The sequence below is a fragment of the Lygodium microphyllum genome, chromosome 25 (genome assembly GCF_053477565.2).
Source record: "Lygodium microphyllum isolate KBCC chromosome 25, Lygodium_microphyllum_v1.1.10, whole genome shotgun sequence".
NCBI lineage: Eukaryota > Viridiplantae > Streptophyta > Polypodiopsida > Schizaeales > Lygodiaceae > Lygodium > Lygodium microphyllum.
In genome coordinates this window covers 29573149-29598285 of record NC_141159.1, presented here as the reverse complement: position 1 = coordinate 29598285, position 25137 = coordinate 29573149, and the positions used below count along the sequence as shown (strand labels likewise).

At 40.3% G+C, this 25137-nt stretch overlaps 1 protein-coding gene and 1 non-coding gene across 9 annotated transcripts in view; one reads left to right on the top strand and one right to left on the bottom strand.

Moving 5' to 3' along the window:
- Window positions 1-334: 334 nt before the first annotated feature.
- The window catches only part of LOC148014026 (uncharacterized), a 63121-nt gene continuing 38318 nt past the window's right edge, over window positions 335-25137 (bottom strand). For all 8 annotated transcript variants that reach the window (XM_087666974.1, XM_087666968.1, XM_087666971.1 and 5 more), the window contains 5 exons: window positions 24200-24352; window positions 15711-15836; window positions 14775-14945; window positions 14548-14607; window positions 335-683 (listed from right to left, as the gene is read on the bottom strand). In XM_087666974.1, coding sequence (XP_087523100.1) covers window positions 561-683; window positions 14548-14607; window positions 14775-14945; window positions 15711-15836; window positions 24200-24352 — 633 coding nt within the window. In that variant the 3' untranslated portion in view covers window positions 335-560. The remainder of the gene's footprint in view (window positions 684-14547; window positions 14608-14774; window positions 14946-15710; window positions 15837-24199; window positions 24353-25137) is intronic.
- On the top strand, window positions 20508-20610 carry LOC148014027 (U6 spliceosomal RNA). Its single transcript, XR_015688780.1, has one exon. It is a non-coding gene; the product is annotated as a U6 spliceosomal RNA (small nuclear RNA).

Sequence of the window (25137 nt, the reverse complement as noted above, 5' to 3'; positions counted from 1 at the left end):
CGTGGAAGCAGACGCACAGGTGCTGACGACGGTGAACCAGGCTATGGTGGCGCGACAGGCGACGCGATCTCGCTCTCCATCTCTCTCCTCATGCCATGCTCTCTCTCTCTCTCCGGTTCTCCCTCTCTCTCCTCTCTCTCTCTCTCTCTCTCTCTCTCTCTCTCTCTCTCTCTCTCTCTAATCTCTCTCTCGGAATATTCAAAGTGTCAAGACAACCCACCGGGTAGCTCTCTCTCTCTCTCTCTCTCTCTCTCTCTCTAATGCCCACTTACAAGTAGGCCCATGCCAGAAAGTATACTTGGTTTGGAAACTTGAAAATTTTTATGGAAGTACATACTGCAAAGGGCCACTTCTTTCACTTTTAAAACACCTCACTATACAAACTTTAGGCTCTGTATCTATCAAGAGACATTTCCCATGGACAGCCCTTTTCAGTGCCATTTCAAGAAACATACAGAGCCTTTGCCCTTAAAAATGTACAGGTAATTCATACATGAATTAAGCTGCTGCTCACACCGTTTTAGAATGATGCAGCAATTCCATACACTTTCCCTAGTGCTTCACTGGTCTTTCAAGCCTCTTCCGGCAGTCAAGGGGGTGCTTGACACTGCAGCTTCTCGTTCTCTCACTTCTTCTAGTTGTCTCATCAAGTCTAGTCGCTCCCGAGCATAAGCTGATGGTATCTGTAATTTTATCCACCAATAAACTGATAAATTTCAACAAAAACTGTACAAGTCCCATTTCATGATTTACAAGTACTGACAATTGAGGTCAACAATCTCTATTTTTTCCAAACACAAAGGAAATTAGTTCATTTTAGATCAATGACAGGCACATAGCTCCATATTAAAATACAAAGAAAATTCATTCAGAATCCAGATTAAATCAATGACAGGTCCATAAAACTTGATAGCAGTGCCGAATTCTGCACTAATGTGTCCATAAAGCTCCATAGAAGTGCAGAGTTATGCACTAGCTTCTTATGAGCAAGTCTCCCCTTCAAATCTAAGAGTCCAAAATAGCACCACTGATCTGATAGTCCATGTTTTTCAGGGCCACCTTATTTCTGTCCTTTTTCTCATGTAAAACCAACATGCTGCTGAAAACTAACCAACTAGACTCCCAAAGTGAGTACCTTTTTTGTCCAGTGGCATGAAAAGGAAGGTTAATAGCTGTCTACATCTGTAGACAATTACACTCTGAGGAGCTTTTTTTCCAGCATAAGAGCAGCTCAACATAGAGCTAACACTTCAGTGAGATACTTAAGACAGCCATGGAGGCATTGATATTTCTTCAGAGCAGCACTTGGCACCCCTCTTACTTAAGGCAAACGCTATTATATTGGAGCACAACGAGATTATCAGTAGCAGGGAGGGTGACAGTGGCAAACCAGGTTTTGTTAGCCACCATGCAGTATATTACTCCTTGTTGGGCCTTCTCTAGGTCATTCAACCTAAATCCAGGGGCGGTTTGGGGGTCATTGACCCAAACAATCAGAGCAGAGCATTGATGGTGAAGCTCACTATGAGAGGCCACCTTCTGGGCAAGGAGCCATGGAAGAAGCTACTACTATGGAGATTAAAGACCATTCCTACTCATGGAGCACCATGGCAGCTTAACACGCCTTGGATATTTCAGCACATCAGAGCTACAGTGCTTGGAAACAGTTTTGACGTCAGATCAAGACTTCACCAAATTTACCCAGCCATTCATGAAGAGAAATAGAGGCAACCACTTCTTTTCAACTAGATACTCCAGATAGACAGGCCACACCATTGGAGAGAGGACCCTCCTAATTGGGGGAAGGTTCTCTTCACAAGTGTTGTCTACAATGGGGGGTAGTTTGCCTTTCTTGAGCTGCCAGCTCATATTCAAGGACAAAGACTCCAAGGCATCAAGGGGGCTAGTGCCATAATGGAGAGCATCAGGGAGGTGGTACCTTCCAAATGGAAGATTGACACAGAGATTGTACAAGCTTGGATGGGGCTCTTCACTAGAGGAGAATTGCAGCAGCAGCTCTCTCTCTCTTCCTCTCCCAATCTCCACCATGCTAGAATGAGGCTCCAACAACCTCTAATAGCCTCTCTCTCACCAACTGGCAACCTTCTAACTGCATTTTTCAGCAATTAAATTAAATTACTTTTCAGAATATTAATTCTGAAATTAATTTAATTGTTAATTCTTACTCAAAAAATTAATTGTACCAACCAACAATTAAAAGTGGCTAGGCGAATTCATCAACCAAGAAAAATTGTGTATTTATCAGTCCCTAAATAGCATTAATCACTTAATTAATACATGGTTCCTAATGTCACCATTGATATTAATGGCTAATAAAATGATCTACGCCAAAATATGTCACCAAGTACCACCTAGTACCTCTCAAGGACAACTTACTATAACTTTTGCCTTTGACACCAACCAACTTTTTTGGGTCCTTGGCCAATCATTGTGAAATAACTAACTTGCACATCACATGTGCACCCTCACATTTGCACATTACATTAACATTTAATTAAATGCTAAGCAAAGTACCAAAATTTCATATCCTTCACGTCCTTGTAATAGACTTCCACCTTGAAATCCTTGCAATTGCCCTCAATTGCACTCCATTTGTCAAAAGCATATGTTGCCACTATTGGAAATACATCCTAGCATCAAGGTCAAATAACATGTATACCTATTACTTAACCATGTTCATGCCCCCTACATTTCTGAAATTCCAATCATTTAAACTAGTAGCGATCTACACACATGAATCATAACCATTGTCACAACCATAAGGGATGCATCCACATACCAAAACCCAACATTGTTCTAACCACCAAGACATTGTAATGCATAAATTGAGCGTAAACATCACCTCGTAGCAATGATCTACTACATGAATAATATACATGTAAAGCATGAATCAGCTACAAAATACCCTTTAGACAACACAAATCCCTGGATCTTTCATCTTGCTACCAAAAATGCTACATTGGCTGCATGTCCTCATGATCAGCACCATACGGAGCTTTTGATGGCCGGCATTAATATCATGAGTCCCAAATGCAATGGGCTACATATATGCATTTCCAAACTTACCACTTCGTATTTCAACATCATGCCAACATTGCTATACTTTGGATTTTTAATTCCACTTACCATATCTGCATGCATTGGGCCTTGCACACCATGCATAGGTAACTCCAAACCAAATACATTTAGTCTTTGCATCCCCATGGCTGAAGCATTTTCAACCATTGCTAGGAAAATTGAACCACCACCGAAGTATCCCAGGTGACCCACATTAGCATGCATGCCTTGCTATCCAAAAAGCATGGGATTGCCACTTCCAAATTGGCCTTGCATATGCATCCATTGCCCCATTGGCATCATTTGCTTATACTCATTACCCACATTTGGAACATTATGCTACTACATTGGTTCTTTCTTCGATACATCTTGTTGTCCTAAAGCTCTTGAATATAGTTTTCTCTTCTTGCCTTTACTACCCTTCTTTGAGGAGTTCCAACATGCATAAACCAAGGATTATTTGCAAATTTCACAAACACTTCAGCTACTATCCTCAACTGATCTTTAAACTAGCCATCAAATTCCTCTTCTTCTTATTGGTTGTCAACTTCAAGAGACAACTCGCTACCCATGTTGTATGCCTTGTCCAAGATCAAGCATTGCATTTCCCCCCTCTCTTGTGGTGGCTATGCATTAGCTGAGCTGAGAGTGAAGGGAGTTGAGAGCAGTAGAGTGAGAAGAGAGAGAGTGAGCACGACACTTGATGTTTCGTACAAATACTTGTGTACCACATTTTGGGTTTTGAATATATATAAAGTACAAAGTGTAAGGATGCGTTCACACCCAAATACGGTTAAAGGCATGGTGAGCCTTTATTCCCAACAACGTCCCTCCTAAAGGCAGCGTGTCTGAAAGCAAAGGAAAGAATCAGCTAAGTATATGTATATACAAAGCTGAAAGACGCATATACTATCCAACCCCCATCATTCGGCACCAATGAGCAAACCGCTCAACTGAAAGACCTTTCGTGAAGAGATCTGCAGGATTATCATTTGTATGTACCTTGACAAGCTCAATGCCTTTGCTCTTAAGTGCATCCCTGATAAAGTGATACTTCACATTTATGTGCTTTGTCTTTGCATGAAAGACAGGATTCCATGCTAGCATGATAGTACTCTAACTGTCACACTGGAGGATAGGAACCTCTGTAATCCCAAGCTCTCTCACAAGACGTAAAAGCCATAAAGCCTCTTTGCATGCCTTTATGGCAATCACATATTCTGTCTCTGTAGTAGACAGTGCAACACACTTTTGCAGCCTAGATATCCAAGAGATTGCTCATCCTGTGAACATTAACACATATCCTGAAGTAGACTTCCTGCAGTGAGGATGGCCAGCATAGTCTGCATCCATGAAACCAACAATAGATGACTTCTTCTTACCAAAGCAAATACACAAATCCTTTGTGCCCTTGAGGTATCTCATAATACCCTTCACTATTTCCCAATGCTTTTTGCCACGATATGGTATCTTGGCCATTTCAGCCTTACCAGCATCTGATGTAGGACTGTCATCCGCACTAAGTTTCACATATGGAGACAATGGTACACTAATAGCTTTCCCCCCCTTCATATGGAAGCGTTGCAGAACTTTCGTAATATACTCCTACTGTGACAGATAAAGAAGACCCTTTGATCTGTCTCTGAGTATATGCATGCTAAGAATGTGATTTGTCTCACCAAGATCTTTCATATCAAAGCTATTGTATAGACTTTGCTTCAAGGAGTCCAAGGCATGAACATCCTTGTTTGCAATTAGCATGTCATCCACATACAATACCAAGAGAATAAGGATGTCATCTATTGCCTTCTTGGTATATAAGCAATGATCAACTTGAGAATGATAAAATCCCTGAGATTGCATGAATGTATCAAATTTATGATACCATTCACGTGGTGCCTACTTCAGCCCATATAGACTTTTAAGTTTACATACCATGTACTCTTTTCCCTTTGCAACAAAACCGTCAGGCTGCTGTATATAGATTTCCTCATGCAAATCACCATGTAAAAATGCGGTTTTTACATCCATCTGTATAAGTTCCATGTCCTCAAATACAACCAAGCCCAAGATGGTTCGCAAAGTAGTCATTTTGACTACATGAGAAAAGATTTCATCAAAATCAATTCCATGTTCTTGCTTGTACCCTTTAGCAACCAAGCATGCCTTGTACTTGGGCAAAGAACCAGAAGTGACTTTCATTTTGTAAACCCATTTGCAGGATAGCACTTTTTGTCCTTTTGACAAAAGTACCAAATCCCAAGTGTCATTCTTCATGAGAGATTCCATCTCTGATAACATTGCTTTTTGCCATTTCTTACTATATTGTCTGTCCATTGCTTCCTGGAAGCATGACGGTTCACCACAATTTGTTAACATGACATAATCAGTCACATAGTTTACTCTAGGAACAAATCCATTTGGTTGTTTTTGCACTCTAGTCGACCTACGGACCCATTGGTCAATATTTGCTGGTTGTTCAGCCTGTAAATCTGCATTAACAGCTTGTTGTTCTGTAAGTACAGCTTGTTGTATAGCGGTTCAAGTTGTTCCAGGTGCACATGTTCTTGCTAAATTTGTGGGACATCATGGGTAAGATCCTGCTGATCATTTATAGCATCATTCCCTGCAATTTCAGGGACATTTTCAGCAGGTCTTTGTTGCTGCCTAATGAGCATTCTTTGCTATCCTATTGATACATCCTCCCAGAATACAACCCTTCGGACCTCCTCTGTCCGATCTTCCCGAAAGATGGCATCATTGTTGCATACTACTTTTCTTTTCTCGGGATCCCATAATCTATACCCCATTTCACCTTCATCACCATATCCTAGGAAAATACATTTATAAGACTTTGGCTCAAGTTTGTTGCATTCTTCCTTGCGTATGTGCACAAATGCCTTGCAGTCAAACACTTTCAAGTGTGCATAAGAAGGTGGCTTGCCCGACCACGCTTCTTGGGAAAATCCCCCCCCCCCCCCCCACAAACCTATTTGGTGACCAATTAATCAAGTGTACGGCTGTCATAACAATGGCCACATGTGACTATTTAGGTGGCATCTATGCTAGTGACTTTTCTAGGCTGAAATAAGTTTTTGTATTGCTGCATTATGTAGTCAATGTCTTGCTTTCTTTTTTCCTATGTCACTAGTGGTGCTTCATTGAAGTATTTTTGTGCATGCTATTTATTCGGTGTTGGCTAGTGCATTGAGGGGTATAGGTTTTGTGTTAGGCATCCTTATTGCACGTGTTTAAAAGCCTAATATGAATTGTGTTTTCAATGGCCAATCTAATCCAAATATTATTTTGGAAACTTGTATTCAAAGTACATAGAATGTGTGTGTCTACTATTTGGTCAATGTCCATGTGGAGTTGTGTAACCTTGCTTGTTCTATCTAAATCTCCATTGTTTCCAAAGACTACTATGATAGAACATGTGTATCTAGTATTTGGTTAATGTTTCTATGGAGTTGTGTGATCTTTCTTGTTCTATATAAATCTCCGTTGTTTCCAAAGACTACTATGATAGAACGTGTGTGAGACTTGTGTCTTTATTGTATCAACTGTGATTAGGCCAATAGAAGAGATTGTACTCCTTGTGTCAATAAGTGCTTCTACTTCTTATTCTTGAATCTTCGCGATGATTGTGCACACTCTTTTTGTTGAACGCTTCTAATCTACCTAACATTGCGAATGAGGGGTCTTCGTCATCCATTCGCTCATATGTTTTCAGGTATTGCTACGAACTTTGTAGGTTCAACTGCTACCACTTGTAAGTTTTGCGTTTGTCCTCTTTAGAGTTTGCAGCAATATTTCTTGATGTGCCCTTAATTGTTACAATTGAAGCATTTTGGTCATCCTTGGCTATCATTTGGTGGAAGCATTCATCTATTGTAATGACAAGTGTGCACGAGGATCGAGACAGAGTACAGCTAAGATATGCATAGTGAGAGAGTGTGACTGCAGAGAGAGCAATGCAGAAAGTGAGAGCACGACACTCAATGTGTAGGTACAATGATGAAGTGTACCACTTTAGGTTTTTAATAATATATATAAAGTACATATGTAAGGGTGCGTGCACACCCGAATACCGTAAAAAGCACCGTGAGCCTTTATTTCCAACAACCTCCCACCTAAAGGCAACATGCCTAGATGTGAGGAAAGAATCAGCTAAGTCTATGTATGTACAAAGCTGAATTACACATATATTATCCAACCCCCATCATCTAGCAGCAATGACCAAACCACTGTGCTAGAAGACCCTTCATGACAAGATCTGCAGGGTTATCATCTGTATGTACCTTAACAAGCTCAATGCTCTTGCTGTCAAGTACATCCCTGATAAAATAATACTTCACTTGTATGTGCTTTGTCTTTGTATGAAAGACAAGATTCCGTGCTAGTATGATAGCACTCCGACTATCACAGTGGAGAATAAGAACCTTTATAATACCAAGCTCTCTCACCAAACGTGAAAGCCATAAAGCCTCCTTGCACACCTTAATGGCAGCCACATACTCTGCCTCTATAGTAGACAATGCGACACACTTTTGCAACTTGGATATCCAAGATACTACTCCCCTATGAATGTAAACACATATCCTGAAGTAGACTTCCTACAATCAGGATGACCAACATAGTCTGCATCCGTGAAGCCAACAACATATGACTTCTTCTTTTCAAAGCAAATACACAAATCCTTTGTGCCCTAAGGTATCTCATGATACCCTTCCTTGCTTTCCAATGCTTTTTTCCAAGATATGCCATGTACCTGCTAACCACTCCCATCGCAAATGCATTGTCAAGACGTGCAGCAATCATAGTATACATCAAGCTACCAACAACTGAAGCATAAGGAATCTTGGCCATCTCAACCTTTCCATCATTAGATGTAGGGTTGTCATCTGCACTAAGTTTCACATATGGAGACAACAATACACCAATGGCTTCCTCCCCTCTCCATATTAAAAGACTACAAAACCTTAGTAACATACTCCTGTTGTGACAGATAGAGAAGACCCTACGATTTGTCCCTGACTATATGCATGCCAAGAATATGATTGGCCTCACCAAGATCCTTCATACCAAAGCTACTATATAGGCTTTGTTTCAAGGAGTCCAAAGCATGAACATCTCTACCTACAATCGGCATGTCATCCACATACAAAACCAAGAGAATAAGGCTACCATCTGGTGCCTTCTTGGTGTATAAGCAATTATCAACTTGAGATCTATGAAATCCCTAAGATTGCATAAATGTATCAAACTTATGATATCATTCTCGTGGTGCATGTTTCAACCCATACAAACTCTTGTTGAGTTTACATACCATATACTCTTTTCTCTCTGCAACAAAACCCTTAGGCTGCTATATATAGATCTCCTCATGCAGATAACCATGTAAAAAGATTGTCTTTACATCCATCTGTATGAGTTCCATATCTTTATATGCAACAAAGTGGTCATTTTTACTACAGGAGAGAGAATTTCATCAAAATCAATTCCATATTCTTGCTTGTACCCTTTAGAAACAACTTGTGCCTTGTACTTTGACAAAGAACTAAAAGTGACTTTCATTTTGTAAACCCATTTGCATGGTAGCACTTTCTGCCCTTTCAACAAATGCACCAAATCCCAAGTGTCATTTTTCATGAGAGATTTCATCTCTGACAACATAGTCTTATGCCATTTCTTATTGTCTTTTCTGTCTATTGCTTCCTTGAAGCATGACGTCTCATCACAATCTGTCAACATGACATAATTAGCTACATAATTGACACTAGGAACAAACCAATCCGGTTGTCTTTGCACTCTAGTCAACCTACGGATCCAATGATCAAGATTTATTGGTTGTTCAGTCTGCAAATCTACAATAACAACTTGCGTTCAACATGCTATACAGCTAGTTTTGGTTGTTCCAAAGGTATCTGTTCTTGCTAAATTTATGGTACATCATGGGTAATATTTTACTTATCATTTTCAGCATTATTCCCTACAGTTTCAAGGACATTTACAGCAAGTATTTGCTGTCGTCTACCAACTGGCATTCTTTGTTGTCTTATCGGTATATCCTCCTGGAATACAACCCTTTTGATCTCCTCTATCTTTTCGGGTTGTTTGTGCATACGATCTTCCCGGAAGATAACATCATTGTTGCATACTACTTTTCTTTTCTCACGATCCCATAATCGATATCCCATTTCACCCTCATCACCATATCCTAGGAAAATACATTTACAGGACTTTAGCTCAAGTTTGCTGCATTCTTCCTTGCGAATATGCATTAATGCCTCGCAGCCAAATACTCTCAAGTAAGCATACAAAGGTGGCTTGCCTGGCCATGCTTCTTGAGAAACTCCCCCCCTCCCTTTAAAGACTTGTTTAATCAAGCATACGACTGTCATAACAGCCTCTACCCAAAATCCATGAGGTAAAGCAGCATGTGACAACATCGTACAAACCCTATCTTGAATGGTCCTATTCATACACTCTACAACACCATTTTGGGGTGGATTGTGAGGGGTAGTGAGCTCCCTTTTAATCCCTTTGCTACAACAAAAGTCCTGAAAGGCTTTGGACACATATTTCCCACAATTGTCAGAGTGAAGACACATTAATGTTTTGCTGGTCTAATTTTCAGCAAGTGCTAAGAATTTTTTAAATTTATCCAAGGCCTCGTCTTTAGGACGGATCAGATAAACCCATACTGACCACTCTTCTTTGCGGGCTGGCTCTTCTTTTTCTCAGTCTTGTTGTCTTCAATGTTTGTGTTCTTGCCTTTCTCTTTCTTCCATAGAAAATAGTCTCGTTTGTAGTGCCCTTTCTTGCCACAATAATGACACTCCACATTTTTGCCACGAGACTTGTTATGTGCTCTATTTTCAAAACTCTCCTTTTGCTGAAATCTGCCCCTAGTGTGCAATGCATTAGAAGACTTATTTGCTGAATTATTTTGTATGTTGAGTTTTTCCATTAGCAAAAAACTCTCCGCATTAAAATATAACAGCTGAGCATTTGAGTTACTCAAAGCTATCCTAAAAGTATCTCAACTTTCAAGCAAAGTGCATAGCAAGAAAGTAGCCTTAAACTCATCATCCATATGAAAATCCAAAGTGATCAACTGACTGAAGATTGAGTTGAACTCGTTTAAATGTACAGACATGGTTGTACCTTCCTTCATGTGAAAGTCCATCAACTTTATGAGCCAATAAACCTTGTTGGTTGCACTTTTCTGAGCATACAATTCTTCAAGCATTTGCCCATTGCATATGCTGAATTCAGCTTCTCAATTTTAAAGAGCAAGTCGTCTGACACTGAGAGCTCAATGTTAGAGCATGCAAGCTCATCCAAATCATCCCATTCTTCTTATTCCCTACCTACTGGTCTTATTCCCTTCGCTTTGATGGGCTTCACCTGTTTCTTCTGCACCAATACATTGTAGCACTATTTTTGCCATGTTGCAAAATTGTATGCACTTTCAAGCTTCTTGATGTGCAAAAGGTTGCTGTTGTTACTGTTTCCAGCCACGATTTGCAACACTAAATTGACTCAAAAGTCAAGAAATGCAAGCCAAAATGTCACACATGACCACGGTACATTGGAAGTACCAACCAGCAGCGAAAATCAAGAAATTGCAGAAATTTCAGATCTGCAAATTGATTTTCAGAATTAGAGTGTCTGCTACTGCACTCCACAAGCAATTACAGCCACATTTAGAGGCCAAGGCACCAATCACATGTGAAATCCCCAAAATTTGACTGCGATTTTTGCTCCAAAAGCATTCTCAAGCACAAATTTGACAATTTCGGTCAAAAGCCCCAAATTTTCAAAAAAGGCAATCCATCCACATTGCATCAATACATGTACCCAAGTGCACATACTAGGCAATTCTTACACAAATTGATGAAATTGTGCAAAAGCCCCAATTTTCTCAAGTCTGGTGTACACAAATTTCAATGAAATTGAAAAAATTTCACTAAAATGTGAAAAGCCCTAAATTTCCCAAGCAAATGTACACCGAATTTGCAATTTCTGAGTCAGATTGTCTTGTCCTGCATTGAGATCCCCAAATCCAGGAAAAGCCCCAATTTTTCAGGTCAAGATTGCACACTGTGCGTAGGCATGTGAACAACCGTCAGTGGGAGAGGAATAAATTTGAGAAATTGAAAAAAAATGACAACGAATTGGCTGCAAAGTCGAGACCCGTGGCCCCTCTAGTCACGGCTGACCTGTCATGCCAGTTGCAGCCTGTTGCAACCTGTCACCTGCGTTGACCCGTCCCAGCTTGTGGCAGCCCCCATCGCCTGCGCTGGCCTGTTGTCCGTCTGATGTCGCATGCTCGCCAGGCCCACTGGTCCCGCGTGTCGACTACTGGCATCAAGCAATCACCTGCTCACGTGCCGCCCACCTACGACTGTATAGCTCGCAGCTGATGTGGCCTCTATTGCTTGCGTTGCTTGCCTACCTTGAGGAGCGTGCACTCTTGAGCTGCCTCTTGCTCACTTTGATACCAATTTAATAACAAATATGCACAAGGATCGAGACAGAATACAACTCAGATATGCACAATGAGAGAGAGAGAGTCCAGAGTAGAGAGTGAGAAAGAGAGTGAGAGCACAACACTCAATGTGTGGGTGCAATGACGAACTGTACCACTTTAGGTTTTTCATAATATATATAAAGCACATGTGTAAGGGTGCATGCACACCCAAACACCGTAAAAGGCACGGTGAGCCTTTATTCCCAACATATTGTTTCCTTGTGCTTGGCTGCTTGTGATGTAGGGATGTCTCCTTTGTGACATTTGGGCATTTTGAATGCCATTTCCATGGGTGCCGGATTGTTCCAATGGCACATTTGTTGATGTTTGTATGGTTGTATTTATGGTTTCCAAATGGTGGTTTGCCTCGATTCTTTGGGCTATCTAAATAGCTTGGTGGAATGTTGTTGGTCCTTGGTCATGTACTCTTCTAGATATATCATGAAGTAGGCATGGCCACAACCTGCTTCTGGCATTGTTGGGTCTGCTCATAGCAACAGTTGGTTGAGTCTGACTGCAAATTGTGCTACTGGTTCATGCATTTTTCGTTTGAGATTGTCAAGTCGTTGCAGGGCTGTTTGTGTTACATTTTGTTGTGCAAAGTCTCTGATTAATGGCTCTTTCATCAGTGACCAATTTGATTTTGTGTGGATGGGTTGTGGCATAAACTATGTGGCAGATATGCCTTCTAGCAATGTCCGGATTTTCCAATGATTTGCGCACATCTGTCCAAGCATAATAGCTAGAAACATTTTCAAAGTGATCTGTCCAGCTTACCACATCTTCTATTTGCAAACCATTGAACAGTTTAGGCCACACTTTAGGACCAGTCTGTAATGTTCTTGGTAGTTATTAGCCAATAAATTAGCTAATGTCTGGTTTGTGTGATTTATCTGCAGCATCAGGTTAGCATCCTCATATTGTGGAGACTAAAAGGATAATTGTGAGGAGATATGGGCCTCCTCCTAGTGTTGCCTAATGCTCTTGCTTTTGTTGCAGGTAATGTTGTATATTGATCAGAAGACAACTGATTCTGTTTGTAGATTGCTGCAGGGATATAATTCAGCTTCTGGGTGGCCTGAGAGATGTTACAGTGAAGTAGCCAGATCTGCACAGCTACTTGGTGAGAATAACAATAGAGTAAAGCAACGTGTAGGTTTTTGTTGCTTTTTGCTATTCTGTCTAGAGCAGGTTCATTTGCAGGGCAGTGTGCATGCAGGGTTTTGCGGAGAGCAGAGTTTTGTGTGTTATTGAGACAAATGGTGTGACACCGAAGTGAGGTGTGACAGATTGTTGATGAGGAAGGCAGCTTACAATGGATGATTGCGCAGAAATAATGGCAGCCCACGGTCTCCACCAATGTGGTGTGCAGGAAGACACAGCAGAATAGCACCAAAGAGAGCAGCTCTTTTTCTATTCCTCTCCTTTCTCTTATATATCTTTGGCTTTTCTCCCAAGAAAGCCTTCACTAGATGACTGTTACAGTTTCAGTTAAATTTCTTTGTGGACTCGCCACGTATGACTGTTTAGGTGGCATCTGGTTGGAGCCTAAGTGGATTGGGCCACAACAATATTAATTCTGAAAATTAATTTAATTATTAATTCTTGCTCAAAAAATTAAGTATACCAGCCAACAACTGAATTGGCTAGGCCAATTTGTCATCCAAGCAATCTTGAGCATTTATTGGCCCCTAAACTCGCATTAATTAGTTAATTAATGCCTAGTTCCTAATGTCACCTGACATTAATGGGTAACAAAATGATGTAGGCCAAAATCTATCACCAGGTACCACCTAGAACCTCTCAAATACAACTTATTACAGCTTTTGCCTTAAACACCCATCAACTTCTCAGAGTCATTGGCCCGTCATTGTGAAATAACTAAATTGCACATCACATGTGCACCCTCACATTTGCGCATTTGATTAACACTTAATCAAATGTTGAGCAAAGAATCAAAATTTTATGTCCTTGTGACAGGAGGAGAGATACTTTTCTTAGGACATGGGATTCTTGCGCCTTCTTCCTTTTCCAAACCCACATTATCTCGCATTGTAGACCTCCCAACTGGTTATTTATTCAAGCTTTTTAATAGACTCCCCTTGTTACATATTTTTTTATATGGAAGTCCCTTTCAAGGTTGATTTGTATTTTCCATTTTGCCTAGGGATATTTTGTTTTGAGGAGTCTTATCAATAAATTTCGTTATCCTTTCTCAAGAAACGAACATAGAGCTAACGCCTAGAGAGCAAGGTATTTTGGTCCAAACTAAGTAGAGCCCAGGATAAACAGGGATCGTAGCTCTAGACTGGTGTAAACTGTTATAGATGTACTTGAGCACACCAGCTATCACGGATGACCACAGTTATGCTTCAGAAAGAGAGTACCATTGGGATCTGTGTGACACTTTCCAACAGGTCATGGCTGGCATACTCAGTACAAAGCATTGACAGAGTCACCAAGCTCTCAACATTTGTAAATGTATCCCAAAGCAGTTTGGAGGCAGCTAATTATAAAGGTCGCACTTGTATGCACTCCCCAACCCACCACATAATTTATCATAGAATCTTCATTACCACCTCTCTACAATATACACACACGTATAAGACAATCACATGGACTGCACACATATACTGCCTGAGAGCTTAACATGTATACAGCAGCTGCATAGAAATTACCTTTGCAGTTAGGCTTCTAAGCTGTAACTGAGAACTAACACCTTAAAAGAACATGCAGCTCCAAAGCTGCCTGCCCTTTTGAATTGTCTAATCACTACCCACAAGGTCCAAGAGTAATTACCAAATGAGAGGCATACCTAAACAGCTTGATCTGTGGAGCTCTTACATGAGATGACAAAAAAGAATCCCAATGTTCATGTAAACATAGAAGAGCAAACATAGATGCAAAGATGGAGCGATGGATGTTCTTACCAAGGCTGGTGCATATCTCTGGATTGCAGCAAGGATGGCAGCATGGCCAACTGCTGTAACCTGCAATTTTAGACATCCAAGGATTGTGTCCATTAGGGATAACAAAAACAGCCATCAGCAGAAGGTGCCCACATAGTATTAAAGCTAAGAAAATTCTCTGATGTGAGCATGCACACAGGCAAGTAACCATGAGAAAGACAGAAAAGGGGGGGACAGACGGGGCATACAGGAAGGAGCATCAAAAATCCGATAGGTATAATTGATGCTAGATCTGTCAAGGTTCTCTTTAAAATCTTCCTTTCCCTGTCAGTCAACTCCTCTCCTGAAGCACTTCTTTTCAATAGCACCATTGCTGCTGCAACATCTGTGGCAAGAAGTTGTGTTCCTCTCCAGACATCCTGTTTGTGCACAGCAATGCTTAACACTGATTACTGAGATCATTTCCTATATTCTATCAATGATTACTATCTGAAAGACGATCATATTCAACTTATAAAGTACCATGCATCGTGAACATTTTAGCCATGCTTGTGATATTCTAACTAAACAATAGTATTTGCAGGAACTGTTCATGATTAACCTCTCTGTACATGCCTCCCCATCCAAGTTGAACTAGACTTCTAAATAAATCACATAAACGAATGGGTATATCTGACATATGAAAACAACAGATATTGGCCTTTAACTGGATAAACATGCAATTCTGTACGATTAGGAATTGGTGCCAAATCCCCTGCCCCGAACATCTGAACTGACACTTCTTCAACTGTATCCTATCTTTTCATCACCTTGACCTACCTGTCATGTTCTGGCCTAAAATCCGCACACGTACAGGATGCAAGTATTTCAATTATGCACATCTCCATTTTCAACCCCATTTCCACATGCCATTATTTCAAAGCATTGCATGTCCTAACTATCAATTAAGATTAGGGATCACCATGTATGTATGCCCTTAGCAGAAATTGGAACTAGAATAATTCATAACAATCTTCATGAAGTTGCCATCCTTTGATATACCCATGTTCTAAAAGATTTTACTTTCTGCGGAGGAGCTTGAATTAAAACACAGACTCTGAGATAGGACAAGTCCATAAACTACCAAAGTGCACATTTTTCATAAAACTATTTGTTATTTGATTGTGGTGCTAATAAATACTTACAGTGCTTGTCTCTTTGATCTTTTCTAAAGATTTGCTGAGCATATCACCCTTTCCAACCTCTTCATCTGATGTTTCGCTCCTAGCTGCAGTTTCAGAATCTCCTCCATCAATACTACATATTCCTTCCTGGTGGTACGAAAGTACAATAAAAAAGGTAAGTGTGATTATTAATTTTGAGTCTTTGATTTTATGTCACAGCTCAAGATTGAACAAGTAAAAATTATCGTGTGTCAATTTAACCAACTATGCAAGAGGCATGACAGAAGATATGATGATAAGCAGAAATCGACTTAAGTACTCAGTTTGACCCATCTATGGAGAGTGTTGGCATTAGAACATTTATATATGTTTCTATGGCTTATCTACTTGATGATTGGGAGAATGACTGCAAAAGAATTATGTTTATTTGTGGAAAATCTGCTAGTGGGCTTCTACCAGACCATAATATTTCTACAGGGGCATTGGAGATTATTCTCAAGTCAAAATTTTATACCCTCTCAAACAATAAGCATTCACCCTATTGATCCACATCTTTTCAGGTTTAATTTCCAACACTTGGCTCTTACTCATATTCCAAAACTGATTTTGGCATTTCTGAAGTCTGAAAGGTCTATAATCAGTGGCCCCCAATATGTCCTTGACATTCACCGCAGCAGAAATCCAACACCTCATTCATAATAAAAATCCACTACTGATGCCTATCATCAAGAGGCTCATGAAAGACAAATTGCAGTATTTTGATTTGAAGACAAAATGCAATGTTTGTGGATAGTATAATTGCCAGTTCCATCTCCTCCTCCCTTGAGGAAAAGATAAAACATTCCCTTCCTTTGAAGAACATGTACTATGCCAATTTCCCTTTGTAGATAAGATATAAAGCACCAAAGGCAATTCAAAGCATGACTCAAATGAGCCTTTGAGCATGTCAAAGAATAGCCCACTTCAAAAGGTCTACCAAACCATTGAAAATACTCGAGCACCTGTTTCAAATTCCCAATCAACTATTTGCTTTCTTGGACATGAACAGCCATGTTTTCTTATTAGCCATGTGTCCAAACCAATTCTCCCAATAAGAAAGCTGATATTTCCCAAACGAGTTGATGCAAAAGTTAACACACACGTAGGCTATCTAATAGCCATCATTGCTCTTACAGCAAGAAAGAACACAACATTGTTTAGTTTCCTGCAAAAAATGATAGTATATGTTATGAAAAATCAGCCATCATGCAGTATCAGCCATTGATTTTTCATCATTCTCCAAAAGATTTCCACGATTTGAAATATAAAAAGTGATTTTGATTGCACAAGCAAACACAAAATGTATGAACATAACCAAGACAGATTGAACAATTCTCGACCTAACATGTTGAGGCTGTGAAGATATTGTAGGGTTGGCACAAAGAAGACAGTCAAAGTGCACGAATGACTAAGATATGGTGAACTTAGACAAGAATGCAAAAGGAAAAAGAAGTAATGAGTGAACCAATGGTAGGAATATGATATAGATGAAGCTCAAGAATGGAGGCAAAGGAAATACAATATAGATGGAGCTCAAGGAGTGGAGACTATCCATGAGTCATTGTCTGAGTGTCATCCTCCAAGAATGGATCCTAAGTGCAGAAAAACCACGAATGATGATGTAGATGCAATAGACTGGAGCTAAGGGTGATGAAAAGGCAGCAGCCAATGTCCAATCAATGCAATGAACGATGTGGTCAAGCAGCTGGCAGCCAAAACACGGCCATCTGGAGATGAACTAGAAGAAGGTGACTGCTGCAAATGAAGACATTGATGCTCAAGAGCAGCCTAGTACCAGAAATGTAGCCTCCAAGAAGGTACGGTGATGACTGGCAATAGCAGCTGAATGATGAAGGATAAGTGCTGAAGCAGAAAACACAAGCTGCAAGAGATGACAAAGAGGTTTGGTGGCACAGCTTAGAGCTGGCATCAGCAGTAGGGGTTCCTCTGGCTGCTGGGTGACACCTATCGACACTGGGCTACCCTTTCTTGATGATGGTGACCGTGTGACACATGAGCAAGATCAAGGACAACAAACACACTACCTCATAGATGAGCAATCGAATCCATATCATATACCAAGGATACAAAGCATGCCAATAGTGCAAGCACATGGCTCCAAGGCTGGACCTCTTCCAACATTCTCATCTCTCTCTGGCAGCCCTTAGGAATATAAATATCAACTTAGTATTTGTTTTCATTTCATTTTCAATGTTGTTCTCGAGTGGAGATAACATGGTCAGACGTACTCATTTCTTTTGTCTCACAGGCCATCCTAGCTTTTTAGAGACAAATACATCTCCCTCCCTGCCTCTTCACCCCCCCCCCCCCCCTTCTCTCTCTCTCTTTTTTTTCGAAAAATTCTCTCTCTCTCTCTCTCTCTCTGTGAAATGTCACTCCTTTTTTTCGTAATCTAGTGGCTATCCTAGTGGTAAGCCACTTATTTTATTAACCCACCCAAGTTCAAATCTTTGTTTTTCTATACCTATTCAAAATGCCCATCCAGAATGTAGGAGATTATTGCACGGCGAGCTAGGCCCTCCATATCAACATGAGATTGCACTACCATGAGCCATTGCTACTAGATAGAGTTCTATGTTTTACACATAGCTTTAGTTAGTTTCTTTCTCATTTGCTTTGTGCTACATATTTTGCTCAGACAGTTGTATCATCATACACATGTTTGTAACTCATGGTCTCATAATTCATTTTGGCCTTTTGCAGATGTTAATATATCATTTCATTTCTCTCTCTATCTCCGTGAATAAGTGTATATTAATGTACAGAAATATTCACATCAGGCTTTCAAGGCAACCGAATAGAATTGACGTCGGATACAACTCTCATATCAGGCCTTCAGGCCAGCCATGAAAATCCTGTCAAGCACAAGTCAAAGCCAAAAGGCTACTAAGACATAACACAAATATCATGCAACCAATACAACTGGAGAGGAGCAAACAATATAAAGCCAAGGAGCAGCCACATCAAGGAGGACCAGATCTACTGAAATCATGGAAGAAATCTGCCATAAGAGTATCCACAAACATGGGCCACATTACCACAAATACCTGAGGCCAAATCTAAAATAAAGGCATTACAAGTAAGCCAAATGTGCTAGAGAGCTGTCCATCTGAGAAAGTGGAAAAGGCACGGATGATCTGAGTGCAAAGAAGACAATGAAGGCATCTTGCCCGAAACCCAAGGTGTCTCCTACTAAGTCACCTAGGTCCACACACGAGAAACAAAGCTCCAAATTTGTCTTGCCAAAGGGCAAGAGATGAAGAGATGAGTCAATGTCTCATCACAAGTAGTGCAAAAGATACAATAGCCTCGCGAGATCTTGCGCACATGTAGGACTCCCTAGTAGGAAGACCACTAATAAGTAGTCTCCACACAAAAGCTTTTCCTTGGTAAGGAATCTTGGACCTCCACAATTGAAGAAATCTATCCCACCACTTCTCTCTACTATCCCGGGCACACCAAACTTTGTTTGCTTTCTGAGTGACCCATCACTCTTGTGGTAGATCTGATTAGCCGACCATTTCTAAAAATCATCAAGTTTCACAAACATCCAATCCTACCAAGGTGAAGTAGGTTGAAACGCAAGCAGTGGATTATATTGCCAAAGCTGCTCCTATAGGGTCAACCAGATCTAACTATAACCTCTAGGGACTTGAAAGTGTTGGCGTATGGGATGAAAAGAATAAAGACAGGACTACCCACCACGAATGACAGCATCATGTACCAATTGCATGCAATAGTGCCGCTGGACAATGCCCTCGCAAGGGAATTTTTCACTTGTCCAATGCCCTTTTACAATCACATCATCCTAATAGTGTGGATAAGAATATAAGAGAACAAAATATCAAACGTTTGAAGCAAAGACTATAAAACCAAGGCTCTTCTTTCTCATTTTCGTCTGCTCAATCATGCTCTTCAAGGTGAGGATGCGGTGGAGTGTAGAGAACCCCCGTTCGAAACTAGTCTATCCTACAACTCTCAATCTCACTCTCTCTGCATATGCATTGAGCTCTGTCTCCATCATTGCTCCATATATATTTGCTAATGTGTGGCCCAGTATGATGGTTCCATGGTTACTCGAATCTAGGGGGCCTCCTGACTTGTGGATGGGCACAATGAAATGCATGGTCCACTCATTTGGGAAGCTTCCTACTCGAGCCCTATTGAATATTAAAGCAAGGAGTGGAACCAAAATGTCCACTGCATAAATGGAGTGCTCACAAAAATACATATGTGATCCATCAACCGTCCATGTTGTAGATGTTCTATCCCTCTCCTACCATATCACATGCGAAGAGGGTACAAGGCTTTGACAAGTGGATAATTGGTGGCTAGTGTGGTACATCATATAGTCCCTCTACGTAGGAGTGCCATGTCTCTGGGTCACTAATGGGTGTGGGGCAACATGACCCCACAATTTGCGCCATGCTGTGGCTACACCTCTGCTCATGAATAAATGGTATAGATCCCAATACTGTGACTCCTCATATGCCCATCGTTGATAACAAGTCAGGGTCTTCATTTGCCCGTGCGCCTCTCTCTCTGTAATAGACCCTAGTCCTCCTTGAATCCGGAGTTGTCTCTATAGCTCCCTGCACTCATCATCATAACACTAGTTTCGAGGCATGGTCCAAAGTCGGGTGTGTGTGTGTGGAGTGTAGAAAGCTCTCGAGAGAAGTTGGGTGGAGGATGGAGGTGAGCTGGGAGATGAATGTCCCTAGGGGGCAGCATGCTCAAGTTGTGTGAGAGAGAGAGCTTGTCTCTTCAAAGACATCTGATAAAACTGGAACGATACTAAGAAGATTAGCATGGCCCTTGTGCAAGGATGACACACACAAATAGAGAGAGAGAGAGAGAGAGAGAGAGAGAGAGAGAGAGAGAGAGAGCTTGTTCAGGTTGTAAAGCACTCAAAGCACACGAATCGAGAAAAGAGCACTCAACATGCCAGCACCAAAGAGAGAGAAAGAGAGAGAGAGAGAGAGAGAGGGTCTAAGCTGAAGCCAAGCTCTCGGTGATGAGGCCCAGCACACTGCACAGCAATACAGTGAATAGGCTGAGCAGACACTGGTTCTGCACACAAGCTGAGCACGCTGGCTGCACACATTGGTTCTGTAGTTGATTTACACAGGCTGAGCACTTTTCCAAACAGTCACTGTATCCTGTAGGTTAGAAAGTTGTCAAGCAAAAGCAATGCTGTTTTGTAAGTTGGGAGCCAAAACCTTTTTTCCCCCAGAACAGGTTAAGTATGAAATGGCTATTTCATACGTCCGATTCCAGATGTATGCAGATGTCCAATGTCCATTATGCCGAATCATACACATCTAAATCCAATTGTGATTTGTACAGCTTTAGACAGTCAAAATTTTTGATTTTTCTTTTTCTTGAAAAGTAACCATTAGAGCTTGGAAAAGGTGACTTTCTACCCCTGCTTTTTTGCTTTAACCTCTTTCTCTTCCGCTTCATCTACCTCTATCTCTACCTTGCTTACCACCTCCTCTTCCTCTAACTCTCTCTTATTACCTTCTCTACTCTTCTCTCTCCCTTCATCTACCTCTACATCCTCCTCTTCCTCTACCATCTTCTCCCACTATCTATATAGTATGTTTTATTTGTATCACAATACCTAAGCGTCTTCAAGAATCATTCACATCTCACACAACTCACCTTGAGAAAGCACCACAAATAGAACCAGTGCCTATTGATGGACTTGCAAATATTGTGCCATAATCCAAACTCGTAACATTCAAGTTAATAGGGGACCCAATTGGTAAGTGTGCACAAAGAGAAAGATGTTGAGCAGGTTGCCATATTTAGAGACACCTACATGGAGCTTGAGGAGATTAACTCCACTCAATCTCACTATCATGGTTTCGCCTCAGTGTGATGGATTTGATGACTCATGTGATATAGGCTCTAAGGTGATAAGTCCCAGGCCCTCTACAATCTTTTGTTTAGTGCCTATAATTTTTCTATGTACTATAAGTTAGTGACTTAGTGAGAAGTTGACACTTATTACTTGCCTAGCTCTCTTTTTCACAAACATCTGGACTACTTACCTTGTTAGTGGTCACTCTATTTACAATTTGCATAATGGGTCAAAATTCATGATGTTGAAGCACCAAGTATAAAGTTTATATTTAACATATTTATCCTTAATTTCTTATGTATTTTTAATGACTCTATGGAATGTCGTATTTTATCCGACATTTTTTGTGTATGTTTAGTACCATGCTAAGTCCACGGATTGAACGGATCATATGGATCATACCATACAACCCTAGCTTAGTCATTAGAGTTTACGACTATACTACAGTTATGATTGCCAAGGCGTAGTACCCAAAATCTAGGACCAATTTATCGTTTCCACCAAAGTTTTTTCCTGAATTGCAAGAAAATCCTACCATTGTTCAATCCCAACATGAGAAGGGCATTTCATTCTTTTTCCTTATCCAAAGTCATAATCTCATGAGCCCAAGATAGCAAAAGCTCAGAAGCAGACAACATTAATATAAAAGAAGCCAATTCATCAAATGCTTCCCAAAACTATGCAGTAAATACTTATTTGAGCTGTGAAATAATCTGCTGGACCAAACGGATGTAGCTCAGTTGGTTGGGTTGAATGCATGGTGACCAGATGGTCTTGAGTTCATAAAAGGGGAGATTTGAACCTGGGTCAGCGGGTTAATAAAACAAGTGGCTTACCACTAGGGTAGCCACTGGATTACGGGAAAAAAAAAAAGAAATAATCTTGTCCATTCCCCATCTTTAAACTTATGAATGTGTTTCTTTTGTCTAGTAAATATTGCAGTCCCTCGACGAAAGACCTAGAAGGGAAGCTTTATCAATATAAGGTTGACTAGATCTAACCTATCATTTTTGCAACTTTCTAATGTCACTTGGTGGTAAAACTCATATTTTCCATGCTGCATTTTAAATCTCCTGTTAAGTAAAAAAAAGCTCAGACTCTGCTCACTTAAATATCACCTACCATGTTCTGTCAAAGCTCCCTGCAAATGGGCAGCAAACTGGTGCCATGCTACCTCTAATGCTTGCACATCCCTAACTTGTTTAAATCTCCTTGCGAACTGAGCATGGACCTTCCTATTCATCCAAATGCATGAACACAGAATTGAACAACATATCCTAGAAATCAGCATCAATAAATAGCTGCTGTTTACTAAGTTATTCCTTTTGTGAGCAGCTGCAGATCATCACTTGGCAAATCAAACTGCAACCCCATCCAAATGCGAGCAAGATCAAAGAGTTGCTATAATAGTGTATATTATTGTCTAGCATCATTTGCGAGCATTCTTTGAGAGGTCCATCGTTCCTTTGAGAAGCTAAGATAGAATGATTATAACTGAAGACAACTTCATAGCTGAGTAATGTGTGTGCATCCCATGACCAATGGAACCATAAGTTTACAATTTATATAGGAAGCATATCTAAGAAAGTACCACTTTTGTTAGCATTAGTAGAATTGTAGCAAATTTTCATATCCAAGACATTTAATAAATGATCCTCAATCAAGCCTCATTTCATAAAGATAGCCCTATATTGTACACGTTGGACATATATCAAGAAAATAAGTAGCTCCATAATCTGTGAATACATTATGATGAAAAGTAAAGCCCCTTTATCAGAGCAACTTGTACTCCATAAGTCAAGCGTATTCAAAGCAGAAAGCATATTTCTCCATGACACGTTTTCCCTTGCAATCATGTGCAAATTATGACTTGTATTATACTCATACATATGAGATTTTTTAAGCTTCCACAAATAAAAGCATTTGCCAATTGAGGATAGTGGAAATAATTGCTTACAATAAAGCAGCTTTGCAAGCAAACACTATTTGAGCATATGCAAAACCAATCCTATAACTCACATGTCCATTAAGAATGCATTGGATAATAATGCGACATCCATGAGGTTCATTGTATGCAATCACTGGCCGTAAATAATGTCACACAAAATTAACATACCTATAAATATAACAGCCGGACAACCAACTACATTTCTCTAAAATCAGGTTGGCCATAAAAATTTTTGAAAGACTGCAAATCATGCTTTGAGAAAACTAGGGAAATTAGTGCCACGAGGTAGCTATGCCATACATCCAAATGTGGTGTAAAAAGTGTTGATTAGCAGAAGCATGCTCATTGCTTAAGCTTATAGTTGAAGCCAGAAAATTACCTTGCACCATCATAAACCATTGCTTTAATGCACACATTCATAGTGCAAAAACCAAACATACAGCAGAAACTCCCATGCATATGCTAAACCATCTTGGCTTTTCCAGTATCTCCCTTTCGAAAATCAGACTCCAAACTTTGAATAATGTTTTACCCAGTTAGTTTGATCCCCCCAATACCAACATATTCAGGCAGAACCAATAAGAGAAACTTTTCTCCAGACGACAATTTGTGAAAACAAACATATTATTCCATTACCTGTTCATTATGATGTTCACCCGCACAGTCCTGAATTCGCTTCTCAAGATCCATTAATTCTAGCCTTAGAAGTTCAAAGCGCTGGATCTCTTTTGATACAGTTGAAGCCTCTTGCAAAGCAAGAGCTGCAGCTCGCTCAAAGCTCTCATCATCCTGAGGAATGGATGGCAAGAAGAAGTTCAGCTCTCGAACATGTAGCATAAACTTGACTAGTTTTCTAATCAACAATCGAGCTGCCCTCCTTTAGTGACAGCTTCAAATTCTGTATAGATATGGTAAATTATGAACAGTCAACAGATCTAAGTGTCCATGTGCACCCAAGTAGCACAAAAACATAATGAACTAGTTGTATGTGCAGCCAAAGGATCGGGAAAAAAGTGGGTAATGCCTCCATCGCAAACCAACTCAAAACTATCTCAACAGATGCTAGTGAAAATTGAAGACCCGGCTCATTCTTTGTAAAAATCAGTCTCCAAAGGACCGAGGTACATCATCCATCATTCATTATATGCTTTCAAACACCATCAGCAAAGTACCAATTATTCTAATTATCAACTAACATGAAACACTACACACAAAGTCGTATTTGCATTGGCAGCCAGCAAACCCCACTCCCTCATGGGCATTGCTTCATCCCTCTACCATGTTTCCTTTGTGACTGACTTTTTCAGAATTCAAAAACCAGTTTTGCTTCTTGGCTGCTTTGTCCCCATAAAAGAAATTGAACCTACTTTGTGTAAGTCTGACTAGAAACTGAATCTGACTTTAAGGCTACGCATCATGCTTTGGCTTCAGCTCTCCAACAGAAGTATAACGGAACTACTTCAAACTCAATGCAAGCTTTAGCTAAATGTTGTAGAGCTAAAAGAGAATAAGAAAAATAGAACACTGCCTTAGATCACCACACCAACAAGAACTAAAATCCACACCAAGACACA